This window comes from Anas acuta, assembly GCF_963932015.1.
Source record: "Anas acuta chromosome 4 unlocalized genomic scaffold, bAnaAcu1.1 SUPER_4_unloc_2, whole genome shotgun sequence".
Lineage (NCBI taxonomy): Eukaryota > Metazoa > Chordata > Aves > Anseriformes > Anatidae > Anas > Anas acuta.
This window is the reverse complement of record NW_027075982.1, coordinates 426,424-447,883: the sequence shown is the minus strand read 5'-3', so window position 1 is coordinate 447,883 and position 21,460 is coordinate 426,424. Positions and strand designations below refer to the sequence as shown.

Sequence of the window (21,460 nt, the reverse complement as noted above, 5' to 3'; positions counted from 1 at the left end):
TACTTTTTCCAGGTGATAAATGTCAAATCCCTTCGTTATCTCAGTGACAAAGCATAACAGTTTCTGAAGACAACAATGGAGCAAAACAACAACTTTAGAATAGTACAAGATCCTTTGAATACGCTCTATATGTTTTCGGAGGTTGAACAGTAACAATACAAGTGAGAGCCTACTTTTTCTTACGCTATTAAATAAAATGTGACACTTCAGAGAACAGATTAAATATCCCATGAGATTTCAGCAGGGAAAATGAGTTAATTTTTCATATTTCAGAGAAAGGAAAGGCTGAAATTTCGGACAATCTTTTACTACTAACCAATCTATCACATCAATGGTTGTAATTGCAAGTCGACTGCTCCCAAAGCAGCAGGGAATGACACGATCCTCCTTGTAGGACAGCTGCTGCCACAGCAAAGCCACTGTTGCATTTCATTAGAGTAGCATTGCAGCAGCGCGGGGCGCTGTAAAAAGGCTGCAGATCTTGTAGATACAGCTGTGCCAGCTGGAAAAGGAAGCACCTTTAGGTGATTACCTTTACCCACGTGTGCCATGCCTACAACTCTGCTGGCAGAACAGGTTGCTCAAACGCCCAGAGCAAAAGTGGATTAGTTTGCTCAATCCTACCTTTAAATTCAGGGGTGGGTAAATAGCAAAGCGACTGCTTGTAGCAATCACCTCTCTCTCACACAGTAATTTCTATTACCAAAGATGCAGAGATGATAATCTCTGGCACAGCAACAGTGACAAGCTAGTGGCAGCACCTTCTTCCACTGCCACAGCTGTCCATTACCTGTGTGAGCCTGCAAGCATGTAGATTTAGGGAGCAGCCATACCAAATGGAAATACTACTGCCCCCTGGAAATAATGCTGCTTATCATCTTATCAGCAAACTCTGCCTCCCTCATGTGTATATATATATATATATATATATATACACACACACACAATATAAGAAATTCTAATACTGCACTTTCAAGGAATTTCAGAAAAGTAGTCACTTCTCCATGGCTAGCTAGTTTACGTCAACCTGCTAACTTCAGGTTTAAAATCATCACTGCAAGAAATAAAGATCCTTTTCAGGTTCTTAATACATCAAAGCATGAAAAAAAATCCCCAAATAAAAGCCCTCAAACCCATCATAAGAATTATGAATCATTAAAATGATATCCATAATAGTACTAGCAGGTTGTCAGTGTGGTATTTTAAAATTCAGCAAGGCCTTTTGTCTGAAAAATTAGGCAAAGAATCTGTCTCCTAAACTACAGATGACCAGAAGCAAATGGTAGCCTACAGAAATCTCCATGAGGTATGGAAACTAAACAGTCACAGTGCATTACAGGCTGAATTATTTCACTATCTGTATGTCCTTCCAATTAATTGTTTTAATTGGCATTGGTTAACAATGGGCTTAATTTGCAATTTTACATGACGCAGGAATATGTCCTGTTTGAGCATTAAAAAAAAGGTGAAATTAGACATACTTTGAGCTCATAGCGATCCACGATAACTATGTAGTCTGTCTCCGTAGGGACTTGTACAGTGTTCTCATCACTTATCTGTTGCTGGTCTTCTTCCCAAGAACGTTCAGGAGTCACCGCTTGAAATACCCAGGAATCTGGAAGGACACAGATTTCTTCAGTCAGGTTTTCTGTTTATCTAGAATACAGTCTCAGTGAAGTATCCTGTACCTGCCAAACAGTCTCTTTCTACAAATACAGAGACAGAATTGTTATCGTCTTCACTGAGAAATACTTGGCTTCTCCCTTCTTTCCAGCTAAAGTCACTGCTCCATAAAAATTAGAAACTAAGACAAAAAAAGCAAACAAAAATACCCACAAACAAACCAAAAGCACTAATGAAAAGCTTAATAGTGGAAAAAAATAGTCATGTTGCCAATTCAGGGCTCAGAGTCTCAGAGAGCGTGATGAAAGGTGACCCCCAGCTGGCTGCTGGAGGAAGCTGAGGCAGCGTTCAGCTCTAACCTTTGCCTTCTTGGCTGGCATCTTTGCACTCCTGCTGTCAGTGGGTGTTGAGTGTCCTTCCCCCCAGCCTCAGAACGTGCCCTCAGATGTAGGCAGCGTTTAGCAGCTAGAATTCACTCAAATATAAAGAGTACAAATCATGCGTTTTCTGCTTTTGCTTTGGAACTCCTAGCTTGAGGTTTTCCTGCAGGCCATGAGGTTTCTTGCAGCAGCAGGGATGAGTTCTGTTAGCAAGAGGCTGTTCTGTGCTTCGACTGTGGGAAGACGAATGGTTACCTGTGCACCGTTAAATAGAACTTGACACCTAGCACACCGCACTTGCAGCCTGTGGGGTGCTTTAACAAGCAGGTAAATCAGCAGAGGCTGTTTTGCAGCCGGGGTGATGCTGGGTGATTAAAAAGCAGGGGCAGAACAAGGAGTTTCTGGTGTTCATTCTTGCTTGTCATCTGACTCTCCACTTCCACTGTTCTTTAAAAAAAAACAAAAACAAACAAACAAAAAAAACCAAGGGGTAAGCATCTTAACATCTTTATTATAAATGGAAGGCACAAAACAAGCCAGCAACAGAGACTGTCCAAGAGAAATACGTGGTGCTTTATAAACAAACAAGGAAGTACCCTTAGGCGGGTGTGATAATCCTCCTCTAACGTGTTTTTGGAGTGCAAAAATAGATTTGTTCCTTTCTTGCTCTTCTCTCCAGGACAGAGGCAGAATAGCCAACTGCAAAGTTAGACCAGGGAAGTCAGTTTGTTCCATACTGAGAAAGACAAGCCTGTAAAACAAACTAGACAGATTTTCTTGGTACTATTTATCTTCCTTCAGCAAAGGCAAAGCTTATGCCACTTGTTGGTGTGTATTTCCAGAATTTGGGAAAAAGGCTTTGCTCTCTTCGAGAGACTGATAACTTGATTTGATTAACTGAAGAAAGCTGGAAAACTGTTCGTTCCTCATTATTTTTCACTTGTTACTTTCTTTAGGGTTACTTTTAAAAAGAAGATTTCACTGATCACAAGCCAGTAGAAGACTTTCAGCCCAAGCAAGGGTGAAGACAGCTCTCTCCAAGAGCAGAGGAAGTCCCTGTGGAGAGAACCCGAGCTTGTTAGCAGAACTCGTCGGCATGTCTAAACAAGGAGACGATTGCTACTTCTATTTCTATTCTACCTGTACCAAGGTATGGCTGGCTTTCCTTTGCTTTGCTTTTTTTCCCCATTTTTTTTCAGGAAGGAGTAGATTAGGAGAAGGAAGCACACTGGTCTTTGGTTAACTTGAGAACCAGATAGATTCTGAATTCAGTTGTAGCAACATTAGGCAGCAGCATGGCCATTTTTGAGGCTGTACTATATTTTCCTTGTTGGTTTCCTTTTGGTTCCAGGGAGACAAATGTGCCTACCGCCACTGCGAAGCTGCTCTGGGCAATGAGACGGTCTGCAAGCTGTGGCAGGAGGGTCGTTGTTTCAGGAATGTCTGCCGATTCAGACACATGGAAATTGACGTGAGTGCCTAACGATGTGTTCTCAAAATAAATCAACAAAAGCCTTTTTCAGTGCTGTAGGTGTACTGATTGTGCTTTTGCAGGATAGATTTGTTTGCTTCCAAGTCATACTGGTTTCTGTTACCAAGAGAGGGGGTGGGAGGAAGCAGAGGGAAATAAAATCAATGCCTTAGGTGTGTCTTAGCAAGATATATATATATATATTTTTATTAGATGCTGACAGTTTTCTCAACAGATGCAGAATAGCTGTTAAATAGACTGCTAAAACCTGCTGGAGCAGGGGGGTAATAAACAGGCTGTTCTATCCTCATGGGAGCAGGCTTGATAATGAACTATCAGGTCTCTTCTGACCCACAGTCCTTCAGATAACGCTGTTCTAGCTGCCTGGGGTAGGAAGTGGGGAAAGTTAAAGGTGCAGAAGAACTAAGTCTCCAAGAAGTAGTTCTAGACAGGGTTAACCTAGGCAATTTCGGATGTTCTTTTTCCCTCTGAATAATCCTAGTATAATCCTAGGTGTATTAGTTTAAGCCACCCTCAACTGATGTCTGAGAGTGCCTGTCTTCTCAAACTGAATGATGACAAATCTAAATGTGCATAGTGGTTGCAGCTTATGCAAACTTTGTGAATATGCCCAGAAATACTACACTTAACTGAGAAACTGACCTTTGGAATGATGTTTCAGCACTGTGTTGTGACAGCTGTCGTGATCTGGAGCTGTGCATCTCTTTGCAAGCCTCAGGTGCATGTTATCACGAGCTTTTCTTTCTTTCTGTCTTCAGAAAAAGCGCAGTGAGATTCCTTGCTACTGGGAGAACCAGCCGGGAGGCTGTCAGAAAGCCAACTGTGCTTTTCATCATGCAAAGGGACGTTACATCGATGGACAATTCTTCCCACCAAGCAAGAGTGAGTTTAGGTCCTTTTTCTTTAAGCGCTGAAGAACTAATTTGGAGTATTACTTAGTGGGTGCCAATCCTGTAGGGGGCATCAGGTAACTGTTCATTTGTGAGTGCAGGAAAAGGTCTGCAGTCATAGGTGGTCAGTTAAACCGAGTGTACTGCTGGTGTTTGTTTTCTGCTTTCGTGCTCAGCTTCTCTTGGCTTTGTGTGATGTTTGCCTTGCAGTTTGCTTCCTGTTGTTTCATCTTTTGCTGGGTGGTAGGGAGATGTGTTGTTGTTCAAAGGGAAGTCATTGTTCCCGGTGTAAACAGTGATGGGATGGGCAAAAGGAGATGCTGAATTCATTGTCTGTGCGGGTTATCTGCCTTTCCTACCACCTCTTTGCTAAATTGTGGTCAAAGTTTTAAACTGCCATATTACCGATGATCCTCCTCTTCCTCTAGCTACCCTGCCAAGTCCGCCTGAGTCCGCGGACGATGCTTTGAAAGTGGCTCAGATGTCACTGCAGCAAAAGAAACTTTCTGTCCAGTCAAATCCCTCTCCACAGCTAAGGGTGTTGAGGGAATCTGGAAACAGCACAGATCCCACGGCCTGCTGCAGCTGAGCAAACCAAGATACCAGGGTAATGGTGAGAAGCTCCTATGACAGTGTTCCCACATCGCACAACTGAGGAGTGCAGAAAAATATTGCTGCCAGCAGCTGATACCAAAAACAAGGTCTACGTGACTGCTAATCACAAGGGGACTGTTTTCTTGCAGGTGGGGTTGTTTTCTTGCAGTTGTTTGTCTGAGTGCTCTTGACCAATAATCTTGTGTGAAACACTGTCCACCCCTGTTAAGTTCTCTATAAAAGCTAGGCTATTCGGGCAATAAAATGGAGCATGATCTGACTCTACTGTGTGTCTGTCGTGCTTTCGGCCGTGCTTCCTGCAACATATGGCGCCCGAACAGGCTGAGACCTGAACAGGGCCTTAACAGGACATCGCAGCGGGAGACCTGAACAGGACCTGAACAGACATCGCACCGGAGCAGGACATCGCAGCACCGGAGCAGACATCGCAGCCGAGCACGGACATCGCAGCGGCGCCGGGGCAAACATCGCAGCGCAGCGGGACACCAGCGGCGCCGGCACATCCGACCGCAGGTAGACCAGGAGACCAGCGGCGCCGGGACCGGCGGCGCCGGGACCAGCGGCGCCGCGATCTCGCCGCGCCGTCGGGACTTCGGAGCGCCCATCCGACCGGCGCTTGAGCAGACCGGACACCGGCCCGGACACACGGTACACAGGCCTCACGGTGAGACGCGGTACTCCCGCTGAGAGACGCGGTAAACGGTGGGACACGGGGTTTCGCGGCGGGACGTGGAATTGCGGAGGGCCGCGGGGAATAGAGTTGCGGCGGGACGTGGAATTGCGGAGGGCCGCGGGTAAACGGAGTTGCGGCGAGACGTGGAATTGCGGAGGGCCGCGGGGAATAGAGTTGCGGCGAGACGTGGAATTGCGGAGGGCCGCGGGGAATAGAGTTGCGGCGGGACGTGGAATTGCGGAGGGCCGCGGGGAATAGAGTCGCGGCGAGACGTGGAATTGCGGAGGGCCGCGGGGAATAGAGTTGCGGCGAGACGTGGAATTGCGGAGGGCCGCGGGTAAACGGAGTCGCGGCGAGACGTGGAATTGCGGAGGGCCGCGGGGAATAGAGTTGCGGCGGGACGTGGAATTGCGGAGGGCCGCGGGGAATAGAGTTGCGGCGAGACGTGGAATTGCGGAGGGCCGCGGGTAAACGGAGTCGCGGCGAGACGTGGAATTGCGGAGGGCCGCGGGGAATAGAGTTGCGGCGAGACGTGGAATTGCGGAGGGCCGCGGGGAATAGAGTTGCGGCGAGACGTGGAATTGCGGAGGGCCGCGGGTAAACGGAGTCGCGGCGGGACGTGGAATTGCGGAGGGCCGCGGGAAAAAGAGTTGCGGCGAGACGTGGAATTGCGGAGGGCCGCGGGGAATAGAGTCGCGGCGGGACGTGGAATTGCGGAGGGCCGCGGGAAATAGAGTTGCGGCGGGACGTGGAATTGCGGAGGGCCGCGGGAAATAGAGTCGCGGCGGGACGTGGAATTGCGGAGGGCCGCGGGTAAACGGAGTCGCGGCGGGACGTGGAATTGCGGAGGGCCGCGGGAAATTGACGTGATCACGGTGCGACGCAGGCCGTCCGGAGTCGAGTTGCTACGGGAGATAAGAGGCGTCACCGAGCAACAGCGGGGCGGAGATTGCGTAACCATGGAGGCGGAGGCGGCCGTGAAGCTTCTCTCTAACATTCTCACTATGAGAGGCGTGGCTTGCAGTACGAAAAAGGTTAAATCATTGGTAACTTGGGCCCAGAAGGAGGGCTTTCTGAAAGAGACCCCCCAAAATTTTAGCCCGGAGGAGTGGCGACTCATAGGAGACCGTTTATGGCAGACATCTACCAAGAAGGGGAAGTTTGATACGGATTTATGTAAAACCTGGCGTTTGGTGATTGATGCCCTAAACGGTCTGAAGGCCGACCGCCAGGTTGTCATGGCAGCGACGCAGGCTTTGTCAGCGCAGTCTGGGGCTCCTAAAACATCAAGTACGGAATCCGACACCTCGTTATCACAACTGTTTCCGGTGGATCCTATGCTGACCCCGGTCCGAGGCATGACCTCTTCAATAAAGGATTCGGCTGCAGCTATTGCTAAGGGACTGTCCGAGCCCGGTGCGGATGCGGCCTCTGACCTGCCCTCTTCACCTCCTGCGCCGGAAAAGCTCGATGCGAGGCCCCCGGCATCCGCGCCGCCGCCAGGGGACCATAAATCCACCCAGGGTGTCTCTCCCCCGCTATCGGTCACCCCGGCTTCATCAACACCAATGTCAACTAGGTGGTCGGCTATCATACGTGACGCCATCCTCGACGGAGATTTGCACGCCTCCTCCTCCTTGGCATGTCCAGTTATTGTCGACTCTGGACAAGGCACCGGATCATGGATGCCACATGATTGGAAGCTTCTACAACAAGCCAGGAAAACAGTAACAGATTATGGATTACATTCCCAAGCAGCACAACAGATAATTCATTGGATCTTCCAGGCAGATCTGATGTGTCCCTTCGACTGCCAAAACATAGCACGCCTGTTGTTAACTCCCTCTCAACTGTTAATTTTTGAAAGAGAATGGCTACGGTTGGCGCAAATTGAAGCGAGTCGTCCGCGTCAGACGGGAGACCCCCTATATGGCACCACAGTTGAAATGCTAACAGGAACAGGCCCGTACTTCGATCCTCAGCTTCAGTTGCAATTCCCAGAGATTGTTCATCGGACAGCTGCACAGCTTGCCCTACGAGCTCTTTTTGCCCTCCCTGGGGAAAAGAAAGCTCCTCCATTTGCTTCGGTTCACCAGGCCCAGGGTGAATCTTATGCCAAGTTCATCGACCGATTATGGACAGCAGTAATGGATCATCCTGACCTGTCATCAGACATGAAACGGAGCGTGCTTAAAATGCTTGCCTTTGACAACGCGAACGCAAAAACCCAAAGCATCCTAGCTACGCTACCAAAAAATGCTCCCATTGAAGAGATGTTGGAGAGGGTAGAGCGTGTTGATCAGTCCAAGCAAGCAACTGTGATGGCTCAAGCTGTCGCATCGGCCCTTGGTGATCCTTTGGCTGCCATAGTATCCCGATCCAATGGTAGTCCATCGAGACGCAACTCCCAAGAGCAGTGGCGGTGTTATCGATGCGGGAGGCTCGGCCATCTCAGAAGACAGTGTACAGCTACCCCCTGGTGCGACCTATGTCGTTCTAATACACATGCTACATCGGTGTGCAGATATCAGGGAAACTCCAAGAGGAGCGCGATCGGCCGCGCGACGACAACAGTAGCCGCAGCACAGTCAGACGGGGCGGATTTCTTGACAGCAGTGCCCCTGCCACCAGAGGAAGCCTCGGGGTGGACCTGGCAACAGCAGTAAGTGTCACGCTTTCCGATAAGTCTGTAGCGGCCATTCCTACGGGGATCCAAGGCCCACTATCAAATACACCATTAGGCGGCTTGCTATTAGGTAGATCCTCTGTAGGCCTTAAAGGATTGATGGTCATTCCGGGGGTTATCGATGCTGACCACGTAGGAGAAATTAAAGTCATGGCATACACGCTCAACCCACCCCTCTTTATTCCAAAAGGTACCAAAATAGCCCAACTTGTCGCACTCCAGAATCATCAACCCTGTGCGGGGGCACAGGTCGACCGGGCAGGAGGCTTTGGCTCCACGGACCATGTTATCTGTTTCACCAGATCTCTGGCCTCCCGACCCATGATGAATGTGACATTATCCATCGGATCACACCAAATTACTGTCACCGGTATGATCGATTCTGGTGCGGATGTTACGATCTGCAGCACCGTGATATGGCCAAAACATTGGCCACTAACATCTCCAGCCACTGGAATTACGGGAGTTGGCGGCAGCTCAGCGACATATCTCAGCGCACAGGTTGTGACGTTGAAATTCCAAGAGAAAACAATTTCAGCTAGACTGTACGTGATGGCATTGCCCGCAAATCTTCAAATGTTAATCGGAAGGGACATACTTTCTCAGCTTGGGGCGGTGATTACTACCGACAGCAAGGATTTTCCTTAGTGGCCACTGCTGCGCAACCGCCCACCCTAGCCTTGACATGGCACTCCGATCGGCCTATCTGGGTGGAGCAGTGGCCGTTGACGACAGACAGGTTGCAGCAAGCACAGACTTTAGTTCAAGAACAGCTCCAAGCAGGACACATACGCCCGTCCACAAGTCCCTGGAACACGCCAATTTTTGTGATTCAGAAGAAATCAGGAAAGTGGCGACTTCTACAAGATCTCAGAAGAGTAAATGACCAAATGCAAGCTATGGGGGCCTTGCAACCTGGTTTGCCATCTCCAACCATGCTGCCTGAGCATTGGTCCCTTTTGATCATAGACTTAAAGGACTGTTTTTTTACAATTCCCTTAGCGGACAAGGACTGCCAGAGATTTGCCTTTACGGTACCTGCCGTTAACAAGCAAGCCCCGGCAAAACGCTACGAATGGCTCGTGCTTCCCCAGGGTATGAAGAACTCCCCCACGCTATGTCAACTATATGTAGCCTGGGCTTTGGAGCCAATTCGAACAGCATGGTGTGATGTCATTATTTACCATTATATGGATGACATTCTGTTTTGCAGGCCGGATTGCTTCCAGGATTCCGATCTACACTTTATTCAGCGTACCCTGGAAGACAAAGGACTAAAGATAGCTCCAGAAAAGGTTCAGCGGAAACGACCATGGCTGTACTTGGGATGGAAGATATCAGACTCTTCCATCCGACCACAGAAGGTCGAAATATCTACCACTTTGCGTAACCTAACAGACGTCCAAACATTCTTGGGCAATATTCAGTGGGTCAGGCGTATCGTAGGAATTACTAACGATGACCTGGCTCTATTGTTACCTTTGTTGCGGGGTAGGAGGGCAGAACAGAGCATTACACTAACAAATGAACAACGGCAGGCCCTTTCCCGCATATCTCGAAAGGTTGCAGATGGCGCGGCTTGCAGGCGCGTCGCTAAACTTCCACTCTCTGTAATAATAGTCAATCATGTGTCTCACCCATATGCAGTGATTGGTCAGTGGCAAAAGGAAGAGGGGGGAAATAAGGGCCGACAAAAACAGGAACAGTGTGAGTCGGATGCCACTGACCCCAAAAGTAGAAATGAGATAGACAATTATGAAAGAAGGATGGTAGGGCAACAGTTTCGAATTTTGGAATGGATTTTCCTATCGATACAGCCAAAAATGAGTATCCAGACCCGGACAGAAGCCATCGCGGAATTAGTACGTAAGGGTCGCATTCGGAGTATTGATATCAGCGGCCAGGAACCCGGGGATATTAGTCTACCAATAACTCAGGATCACTTGGAATGGTGTTTACAGCAATCCACTCCTCTACAAGAAGCTGTGCTAGGTTTCCCAGGATTGGTGCATTCCCGGGCCCCAAAAGGGCCTCTATGGCAAGTTATAAGATCATATAAATGGCGAACAGTACCACAACTGTCGCCTCGGCCAGTAGTGGGGCGCACAGTCTATACTGATGCCGGTGCAGTAAGTAAGCGGGCTGTGTGTGTGTGGTATGAGAATGGCACTTGGGAAAATCACCTAATTACGGGGTCAACGGGGGATACGTTACAAACACTAGAATTGTCCGCAGTTGTTTGGGCTTGCCAACGCTGGATGCGTGAGCCAATTAATATCGTTTCAGATTCTCTGTATGTTGTCAACGTAGTGAACCGGATTGAGGACGCCTTGATACGGCAAACTAAGAAGGATCGATTGTTGTCATTGTTTCTGCAACTGCGAGATGCCATTCGAGGAAGAACTGCACCTTACTGTGTCATTCACATACGTAGTCACCAGTTCTCAATTGGATTAGCAGAAGGTAATACGCAAGCAGACAAGCTGGTGAGTATAATTACAACAAGACCAGAAAGTGACTTCATGCGTGCACGTGTGTCACATGAAATGTTTCACCAGAATGCAAAAGGTCTTCGGAGAATGTTTGGACTTACTTGGGCAGAAGCTAGAGGAATTGTAAGAGCGTGCCCCTCCTGCAGTCATCATGGGCCGGGGTTAGGCTTGGGTATTAATCCACGGGGTGTCAAGGCACTCGAGGTATGGCAAATGGATGTCACGCACGTGCCAGAATTCGGTACTAAAAGATATGTGCATGTGTGTATTGATACCTTTTCACGATTCATGTGGGCAACAGCACAGGGAGGGGAAAAGGCACTCCATGTATGCAGGCACCTGACAGTGTGCTTTGCCATCATGGGGGTACCACAGCAGATCAAGACGGACAACGGCCCAGCATATGTCAGCAAAAGGATCAGCACGTTTATGAAGATGTGGGGAGTAACGCATATCACCGGCATCCCATACTCTCCCACGGGCCAAGCAATTGTCGAACGATCACATCAAGTCTTAAAGGAACAGATAGCAAGGTTGAAGGAAATCAAGGATGTCGATGAACGACTATCCAAGGCGTTATTTGTCTTGAATCATCTGTGTCTGACTGGTGACCGAGAAGATCCTCCTATAAGTATCCATTTTCAAACCTTGAATAAAGCAGCACCAAATGTGCTGCCGCAAATAAAAGTAAGTTACCGAGATCCTGCTACAGGAGTCTGGAAGGGACCAGTCCCTGTCCTGTTCATTGGCCGGGGATATTTCTGTGTCTCTACAACAGCCGGACCGGTTTGGGTACCAAGCCGGTTCGTGAAAGCTGTCCAGAGTGTTCCAACGGATGAGGAAATTACTGACGAAAATTCTGATATTGTCAGCAATGCTTGCACTCGCGACCGAGATCAAGCAAAACAAAAATCTATGAGTGCCAGAGTTGATCAGCACGGTATACTGTCACCCTGTTTGTCCCGGGCATCACCTACTCCAGAAGAATAGTATACACAGAGACTCAAAATGATATCAGTCTTTCACTTAATAGTTCGATGAATTGTTTAAAATAAAGTATAGATGGTTGCGGGGTTTGATCACAAGGGGATTAACGATTTGATTTATGGTGGTGGTAATCATCGTGGTGTGTTGTAGGTATAACTAAAGGAGTTACCTGTAAAACTGCTGTGGCGGACTTGGTTTGCTCAAAAGAAGACGGGGGAATTGTTGAGGGAATCTGGAAACAGCACAGATCCCACGGCCTGCTGCAGCTGAGCAAACCAAGATACCAGGGTAATGGTGAGAAGCTCCTATGACAGTGTTCCCACATCGCACAACTGAGGAGTGCAGAAAAATATTGCTGCCAGCAGCTGATACCAAAAACAAGGTCTACGTGACTGCTAATCACAAGGGGACTGTTTTCTTGCAGGTGGGGTTGTTTTCTTGCAGTTGTTTGTCTGAGTGCTCTTGACCAATAATCTTGTGTGAAACACTGTCCACCCCTGTTAAGTTCTCTATAAAAGCTAGGCTATTCGGGCAATAAAATGGAGCATGATCTGACTCTACTGTGTGTCTGTCGTGCTTTCGGCCGTGCTTCCTGCAACAAAGGGGGTGATGAAAGTGGAAAACTCTGAAAATGTCCCAAGCCCTACACACCCTCCAGTTGTAATCAGTGCTGCAGATGATGATGAAGATGATGATGGTGAGCATGTGTTGGTTCTTGGAAGGAATTTGTGCTGTAAATGATTGTGTAGATCTTTGGTTCTTGAAGGAATTTGTGCTGTAAATGAATGTGTTAAATCTTTGGTTCTTGAAGGAATTTGTGCTGTAAATGAATGTGTTAAATCTTTGGTTCTTGAAGGAATCTGTGCTGTAAATGAATGTATAAATCACAGATGACCTGAGGTCTGACTAGTGATAGGGCAGGTGGTCTGGCCAGGTCACTGGTGGCTTTGTCTGGCAGTCAGTGGACAGAACCTGAAACGTTGGAGGAAAGCTTAGAACCACTCCTGGCTTTAGCTGGTCTGTTGTGTAAAGTTCTGTGTGAAACTAGGAAGGAAACTTCTTTTTTCTGTCTGAAGAGCAATGTGTTGTGTAGTAGTTAAAGCTGCAGAGAGAATCTAGAGTCCTAGATGTTTTGTCCTAGTGTATTCTACTTAGGAATTCATCAGGTCAGTGTAGCTGTTTAAAAAAACAAAACAAAACAAAACAAAACAAAACAAAAAAAAAAGAGCAACAAAGTTTTTTATATGAAGCATGGGCTGAAGTGTCACTGCATGAGCTACGTAATCATGAACAATCTGGTCTATGCATAACTGAATAGATTCTTCCCCTTCAGACCAACTTTCTGAGGAAGGAGAAGAAACTAAAACTCCCGTCCAGCAACCAGCTGCGGAAGGCAAAAATGGATTACGGGTGATTTCCACTCGCAAAGGCAGTTCTCCTACTACTAAACAAGGTATTCCAGCACCTTAGTAGGATAAATCAGAAGAACTTGACAGTGAAGTCAAAAGCAGTGTGGTGTAAAAACACAACAAAATGTAGGGGTGCTGAATGGACTCGGTTATTTCCATGATCTCATTTCTGCCATGAATACCATCATGTGCCCATTGGGTCAGAAAGGTGAACTCCTTTTCTTTACTTTTGGAGAACAAAACAGGGCCACAGCATGGAGTTGAAATGACTGCACGTGCAGCCTTGCAACCACTGTTGATAAGCCATATCTAACGATAGAGGGATCTAATATCGTGTAAATGGATTAAAATTAAAACTACATTTTTAAGCCTGAAGGATGAAAGGAGGGGCAAAATGCCCTTGGTTCTCTGGCTCTTTCACTTGTGAGGAGTGTTGACAGGCTTTATTCTAAATACTTCAGAAAGTTCCTGAGCGCTAAGAAGCCTGAGGAGCTGTGGTCCTCCGTGAGTGCCTCTAAGCCTGTCTCATGAACTGTTTCCTGTTTTCAGAGGGTAATCTGAATTTTGGAATAAAAACACTTGAGGAAATCAAATCGCAGAAGATGAAGGAAAAAAATAAGAGACACGGTGGTGAGTTAATATGCCCTACTTTCTGATCCTGTTCACGGCAGGTGATGGTGACTGGGAGCTGCTTGAGGGACAGACTTCCATTTTTAGCTGGGGGCATCAAGCAACCTGATTCTCAGCCAGCTGGTATTCTAAATGGGAGTTCAAAGGGCAACCAGAGGCAAATTAGTCACCTCTCTTATTTACATGCTCTGCTTGCTGTATTTTTGACAGTAACAAATAATTTAAACTTTTTTGTTCTTTGTGATAGTTTTTTATGCTGGGTAAACTTCCTTATGTTTTGGTTGCTCTGAACAGAAGGTTCTTCAAGATCTTCTCTTCGTCCCGTTGATTCTATGATTTTTCCAGCTCCAAAAAAGGAAAATGTCCGGACAGTGGTGAGAACTGTGACACTGTCTTCCAAGAAAGGTAGTAAAGAATGCTTTTGTTTTGATTTCATTACTCCTAAACTGGAGGGTTAAGCATTAATTAAAACAATTCACCCGTGTTAGCCTTCTGGTGCTGCCTTCTGTTCAAAACGTGCTTTTATGCTTCAAGTCCCTGGTTGTACTGGAAAGATTTGGTGCTCAGGTTAAGTGCAGTGGCAGGAGAAAAAAAAGTGTCAGTATGCAAATAGGGGGGTAACTGAAAAACAGAAGAGTAAGAAGAAGAAAGAGCTGTAGAAGACAGTGCTATATAAGAAGCAATTTCTGAAGCATTAAAGAGGCTGACAGTGGCAGGTGTGGACACAGTATGACAGGAGTTTGTGTATAAATTGTTTAGAGCTGTGCAAATGCCTTTGAAAGGGAAAAAAGTGTGGAAGTACTTTTACTCGTAGACATTCACCTTAGAAAGGACTATTTCTCAGCATTTGTACCTAATAATATTCTGCTTGCTTATGCAGCTTTGTTCTGCACAAAGTATAGCTGTCAAGCAGACTCAGATTCACTCTCTACTATCTCAGCTGGAATTTGAAGCAAGGACTGAGACTATTAATATTTTTTTCTATGTTAATTATAGTTAAAATATGAGTTTATGTGGTTTAGCTGTCAAAACAGTGTCTGACATGTTGGAGATGGGCTAACAGGATAATATTTCTGTTGGCTACTGGTTTCTGTGAAATAGAAAAAAAATTCCGTTTTGTTTTAGGGGAGGAACCTGTGGTTTGACTAGATCTTGCTGATAGACAAGGAAAACGGAAAGCCTCCGCGGGTAAGAACTTTTTATGAGCTGTTACGTAGGTGCTGCCTTCTATATATGACTGCATTAAAGAGTATTTTTGAGGTATGAAAGGAAAATACATTGCAGTGGAGATCTGTGTTGACTGCAGAAATGGAAAAAAAAAAAAAATCATTTAGCAGCTGAAAGGCAATTCTATGAAAATACGCTTGAAAAATAGAAGCTTATTGTTGACTGTTCTCAAACCTTCCTGCAAAGAAAAGTTCTTACAATATTCCTTGTTTTCTCTGAAGATGATGTAAGCACCGTTCCAGTGAAGTGCAGCCTTGCTGAAAGGCTGGGGAAGAAGGTAGAGGCTCCGGGAAATGCTGACAAAGCACCCAAGAGAGATACAGGTACTAAACGGGCATCTGGATTGGATTCCTGGGTTTTGCATTTAGTCTTTCTGTTTGTCCTTTTCCAGTGATGTTTCTTTTTGCACGTTGGCTGAGGTTGTAATCACTGGGATTCAAAGTTACCTTTCCTGTCTTGTTTTGAACTGTGAACCTGAAGTTGACATTATGCAGCCTCCCTAATTCGTTCTGTTTCTGTTTTGCAGTTCAAGTTGCCAAGTCTCTGAAGGACAGGCTGGGATTACCTCCTAAACAGACCAGCACTGAGAGAGGTAACAGCTAGATATTAAATATGTTTTCTCCTCCTTCCTTTCCATGAACTTGGACTGCTTTCATCCATCCCTAAAAACTAATTGAAACGAAAACAAAGAACTGATGCCTCTTGCTTGAGTGCTGAAGCTCTTCTGACAGCCACTATCAGAAATCTGGCTCTAGGTGTGTGTTTATTTTCTACTTGTGCCTTGTCAAGGTTTTTAGCTGCTTCTGTGAACCGTTCCGTACAATTAGAATAGAACCACTGCCAGGAGCAGGAATTTGAAATGCAGTCTGAAAAAGTACTAAAGTAAAGCAGCATTTCTGTGTAGCAGTTCTCTCTGGATAGGGCTGGTCTTCAAAATACAAGTGGCTCAGAGGAGGAGGAGAATGTTGTTCTAAGGATATTGTTCTAAGATGCATTATTGGGAACACTCAAGATTAGTTTTCCTTAGTGCTCTGACAAATTTTGGAGACTTAAAATATTGCTGGACTCTCTTTAAATGTCGGTGCTTCTCCTCATTTCTTGATGATGACAGGGAAGGCTGCTAAGCCGATGGGAGAGATCCATGTGAAAACACTGTAGGAAATCCGTCGTGAGAAAGCTCTTCAGAGACGCGAAACTCAAGCCAAAGGCGAGGCTGAAGGGCATGGTAAAACTGAAGATTCCAGCGCAGGGGCAAGACCTGCTCGTGCAGGTCGCATCAAAACTTTCTCTGAAGCCTTGTCTGAAAAAAAGAATAATCGCTTGGTAGAAGAGAAGAAAAAAGCAGGAGAATCCCATACCAAGAGCAAAATTCAGGGTGAGTCCAAGAAGCAGCTCGCTCTGTCCGGGCGAATGGATTGCACATTGTAGCCTTTCTCTCTCTCTCTCATGGGACACAAGGATGCACAAATGCACAAAGGAAACAAGTACCCAGCTTTCTTTATTTCTGCCGTTGACAAAACTTTTTTTGGTCTTTTTTTAAAGCACCTGAAAAAGAAGAAAAGAAGGCAGTGGAATTGAACCGGCCTTTTCCTAACCTTTCCTCTGTAGCTGATGTACAGGTGAGTCCTCTGTGAAGACACACATCCATTCGTACAATTTCTGATAATTCTGCCAAGTTTTGTTACTCACCGTGTGCCACCCTCTTGAGTGTGTTCTTACCCTTCAGCACCTGGTAGGAGCTGCAGTGCAGTCTAAATCCTATCGCCAGCAGCATTTCCAGACAACTCTGTACTCCTCAAACTTGGAATCAGTCTGTTTATACCACAGCAACAAAGAAACCCTGTTAGCACCAGCTGAAATCTACACGGTTAACGTGGAGGGAATTCGTTTTGTTCTTACTGACTTGATCTGTCAGACATGAAGGATTTAATACGGAAGGCCAGAGTTCTGTGTTGAAGGAAATCAATCTGTCAGTGGATACTGTATAGGGGAACTTGTATGACTTTCTGCTGCTTAAAAAGAATGGGATAAATAGATGTACAGCAGAACACCCTAGCTGTTTAAAGAAGCTTGCCGTAGTGGATATTGCAGATATGCGAGACTGTGTCCATAGTAAAGCATGGCTCTTGTTACAGGCAGAATTTTATGGAAAAAAAAAAAAAAAAAAAAAAAAAAAAACAGTAACCTGATGGATATTAATATGCTGTTCCACATAAAGACCATTTTGGAGGGATTGCTGATCAGATTTTCTTAACGAAATCTCCACGCACGGATATTTTTTTTTTTTGTCCTATTCATGCACTACTTTTCTTTCCTTCTAGCCCACTCAGCAGAGTGGAACTCGTAAATGTCCAGAGAAGAGCTTTGAAGAGAGCCGGTGGGAGAAGTGGCAACAGAGAGAACAACAAGAGAAGCTTCGGAAGGAGGAAGCTGCTGTCAAATCTACTGCTGGCTTCTTTAATACTGAACCAGCAGGGAAAGTGGCAGCTCAATTTCAGGGCCAGGAAGCTAAAAGTAAGTGTTGAAGGTTAAGAGTTCCTTAGGTTGTCTTCTGAAATACAGACAGAAATGACAATTCTCATGCTTTAACTCTGGCTGGGTGCATTTTGCCATGCAATGATACGAAGCGAAGTGTGTACTTTGTTTTTCTTAGTTTGTTTCTTTTCCTGCCAGCCAGATGTTAGGTAAGGAACGGGAGACTAGAAAATGACACTACAAATTTGGACGTTGTAGAACAACTTAACTGTGGGACATCACTGCAAGGGAGAGGAAGCTGGTACAACAGTTGCATACACTCTTGTCCTACTCTAACTGCTGCTTTTTCCTTTCCTAGAGGGAGCAGGACTTTAACTATAAAAGCTGTCTAGGTTTGTGAACCCGGCTTGCACTTAGGATTGCTATGTGTCTGAGGTTTCCCTTGTCCTGGATTATAATTTACTGTAGCTATTCGGTTTCTTTGTTCCTTTGTATGGATTGTTGGTAGACAGAGTTTACTATGTGGAAAACATTCCTGAGAATCCAGGCAACGGCGGTGTAATTCTGCTGGCCAGATGAATTTAACTGTGTAGAAGGACTGTGGAAATGATTAAGACAACCTGGATTTTTCCCAAGGCAGAGCAAGACTGTATCAGTTCTCCCTTTTACTCTAGCCAACTTGATGACATCTGCGAAGCCTTCGGGTGGGAAAGTCACTTTCCCCAATAAGAAGGCACTGAAACGTAAGGCACCTGGGAGTTATCCCTCTGCCGTAGCAGCTGTGGAACTACGGACTGCCTTGGATGCTGACATGATGGGACCTCCAGCCAAAAAAGCAGCCATGGTAAGGCCAGGGGCTAATGCAGAGATGGATCCCTTGTTAAATTTCTACCCTCTTCTAGGAGAAAAGGTGGAAAAGTCAAACGTTCTGCAGGCCTTCTGTTTCCTTTTAAATCCAGTAGCTGTCTACAGGATGCTTGTAGAACCCTTCTGTATTTATGAGATGAATGGCACTCTTTCAGTTAAGTCCGCACTTAACTGAATCTAACTTTTATCCATAACTCTCTCCAACATATCAAAAAAAGCACTTTTGAAAGTAAGGTTAGTTTTATGTTAGTGGTGGACTACAAGTGGGCATATTTGAAAGTGTTGTTGTGGATTATTAGATGTGGATTTTTACTCTGCTGTCATCTGGGCAAGTAGTGTATAACATGTGTGGCTGTAGATATGAAAGGACTGCATTTTTCCTTGCTGCAAGCACAGAATAAATTTGTCCACATCATGAGGCGGCTGTTACAACATGATAAATGGGCCTATTGTCTTGTGGCACATTTACAATTTTTCTGAGTAGATTGCAAAATACTATATTCTAAACGGTTAGGTAAACCATACTTCATTATTCTATGTTGTTCATCTGAATTGTGAGATAAGAATCGTCATCTTTTTGTTGGATTATTTCTACTTGCATGGAAGTAACAAGTCTTGCTAATGTTAAGTTTAATATTAGTGTCTCTATTATTCACTCCATGTTTGTTGTCAAAGAGCAGTAAACAAACAAGTAAATACAGTTTGAAATGTGCACTTATTTACTATTCTTTATGAGGTGAAAGAATTGCCGAAGGCATTTCTTCTTCGGATGATACTGTGTATTATCAAATACCTGTCACTACTCTACAACTAAGGATGAATTCCTCTTGAAGTCTGCATAAATGGAAATTCTGTTCTTTATGGATGAAAAATAAGCAAGAAGTAATGTAGGAAACATACAACTCAATTGGTAGGAGATGTCTGCTGATGCTCCGCAGGTTTCTACAGCTGTGACACTACACATTAAGTAGTCAATCAAACATTAGATTCTGTATGCCAAATGTATCCATTTCCAGACATAAGTACAATGTCCTGTAGCACTACAGGAGGTAAATACATTGGGTACATTTGTGATCTTTGAGAACTGGATGAAGTGTTGACCATGAATAGGAGCTAACAATTCCAATACACAAACAGAACAATGTGAGAGAGAGGACAGCAAGGCAATCATATGGGGAAGAGGGAAGAAGAAAAAAGAAAAAGAAAAAGAAAGAAAGAAAAACGGGGAAGAAAAAAAAGAACATCCCTCTCTCTCCTCCCCCCCCCCCCCCCCCCCCAGCAAACTAACACACAAAAACCACAGATCCACAGATAAGATACTGCATACGCAGCAAGGGAAGTCTCATGTTTGCTCCCCTTGTTCTCATGGGGAACTTCAGCTTGCCAGGTGTCTGCTTGAAATACAGTGCAGTAAGGAGGAAATGGTCTGACAGACTCCTGGGGTGTGTGGACACAGGTGGTGAGGGAAGCAGCAAGGGAAGGTGCCCCACTTGACCTGTTGTTTGCAAACAGGGAAGGACCTGTGGGTGTCATGATGGTTGGAGGTCTCTTTGGGCACAGCCATCATGAAGCGATAGGCTTTTTTCATCTTTGGCGAAGTAAGGAAGGCAGTTTGCAGAACCGCTGCTGCGGATTTCCAGAGGGCAGACACTGGCCTGTTTAGAGACCTGGCTGACAGAGTCCTCGGGGAGGCAGTTCTAAAGGCAGGGCGCTCCAGGAAGGCTGAACTTTCTTCAAACATGAGATCCTCGTTTGAATCAGAGAGTGGGAGTTCTATCCTGCACAGTGTTATTAGCAGGCAGCAGTGGGGGAACTCTGCTGCTCGGGACCGCTGTGCTGACTGCGCAGGTTATTCCCCGCTGGGCTTCCAGCGAATCACCAAGCACAAGGGCAACGTGCAGTGCGCCACTTCAGAGAGCACACATTGCGTGCACTTCCAAAACTAATTTTGACCATGGATAGCCCAGCAACCATTTCTGTTTGTTCACCACCTGCCCTGCCCTGCCCTGGGGAGAGGTGAATAAAAAGCTCCCGGCCGCGAGCAGCGCTCGGAGTTGCCCCGGGACGTGCCTTGGCTGGGCTGCCTCGGCTCGCTGCCGCCGGGCGTTGTGCAGCTCCTGGGGCAGGAGGTCGGCTGTGAGCTGGAAAACGCCGTCAGGCAGCAGCTGCGAGCTTAAGAAATGCCCTTTAAGCTTTGGGCTTTTTTTGGGGGTTGGGAGGGCTTCAAGGGGGGTTCGTGGGTCAGCCAGCGTCCTGCGAGCAAACCGGTGGCTGTTACATTTTAACAGTGCACCTCAACTGTGTTTTTGTTTGTTTGTTTGCTTGTTTGTTTTTCCTGAAGTTCTTCCTCAAAAAAAAAAAAAAAAAAAAAAAAGTTATTTTTTCTGGTGAATTCACTCACAACCTGTTCGCCCTCTAAACCGCCAGGATCGCTGCCTGCCATGTGCTCGCCGCTGCTGTGGGTTGAAGCGGGTTCCCGAGGCAGGGTGCGTGGGGCTGGGAAGCTGCTCCTGGAGCTCGGAGGCGAGCTGGTGGCTTGATCCTAAGTGATTTTAAGGATTTAGAGCGTTTTAAATGGAGTATCTTGATAGCCTTTGATCAGATGGCTTAAATAAACAAAGGTTATTAAAAGTGAGAAAGCTGATCCCGCTGGGTGGATCAAAGCTTCCTGTAAACGCGCTGATAAGGAATAAATAGTAGATGGGGCTTGCCGTGATAAAGTGTACAAACAGCCAAAGATCAATACTGTCGTGTGCAGGCAGCGCCAAGGTTGGTCGGTGCCAGCAGAGGATGGACGTGCTCCTTCAGTTATTGTGTGTCTTGGTGGTGTTTTAGGTTTAGCAGCGACTGCTGGGATCAGTCAGTACTTTAGGTGTTAGCTGAGCACGTGTTTCGATGATAGATGGTGGCAAATAAGCATGTTAGTAATAGACACAAGGAGACAGCGTGTGGGAAGATGCTCTTTTCAAAGTTCTTGGAAATCTGTGGCTTTATTAGTTTATTTGAAGATGGAA

The 21,460-nt window shown here is 46.1% G+C and overlaps 1 protein-coding gene, 2 long non-coding RNA genes and 1 pseudogene across 3 annotated transcripts; 2 read left to right on the top strand and 2 right to left on the bottom strand.

Moving 5' to 3' along the window:
• On the bottom strand, positions 1–1,912 carry LOC137848784 (uncharacterized). The gene is made up of 2 exons (XR_011091525.1): positions 1,482–1,912; positions 1–63 (listed from the first exon to the last, which is right to left on the bottom strand). It is a non-coding gene; the product is annotated as an uncharacterized lncRNA (long non-coding RNA).
• A 961-nt stretch (positions 1,913–2,873) lies between these two features.
• LOC137848781 (zinc finger CCCH domain-containing protein 11A-like) lies at positions 2,874–18,960 on the top strand (annotated as a pseudogene).
• LOC137848779 (uncharacterized) lies at positions 5,092–5,502 on the bottom strand. The gene is made up of 2 exons (XR_011091523.1): positions 5,366–5,502; positions 5,092–5,328 (listed from the first exon to the last, which is right to left on the bottom strand). It is a non-coding gene; the product is annotated as an uncharacterized lncRNA (long non-coding RNA).
• On the top strand, positions 5,740–9,043 carry LOC137848778 (endogenous retrovirus group K member 5 Gag polyprotein-like). The gene is made up of 2 exons (XM_068668242.1): positions 5,740–5,846; positions 5,975–9,043. The coding sequence occupies exon 2, from the start codon at positions 6,633–6,635 to the stop codon at positions 8,337–8,339; it is 1,707 nt and encodes a 568-aa protein (XP_068524343.1). The 5' UTR covers positions 5,740–5,846; positions 5,975–6,632; the 3' UTR covers positions 8,340–9,043.
• Positions 18,961–21,460: the final 2,500 nt, after the last annotated feature.

Bases quoted from the DNA above. Each gene is read 5' to 3' on its own strand.
- LOC137848778 (XM_068668242.1), top strand. From the start codon at position 6,633: ATGGAGGCGGAGGCGGCCGTGAAGCTTCTCTCTAACATTCTCACTATG.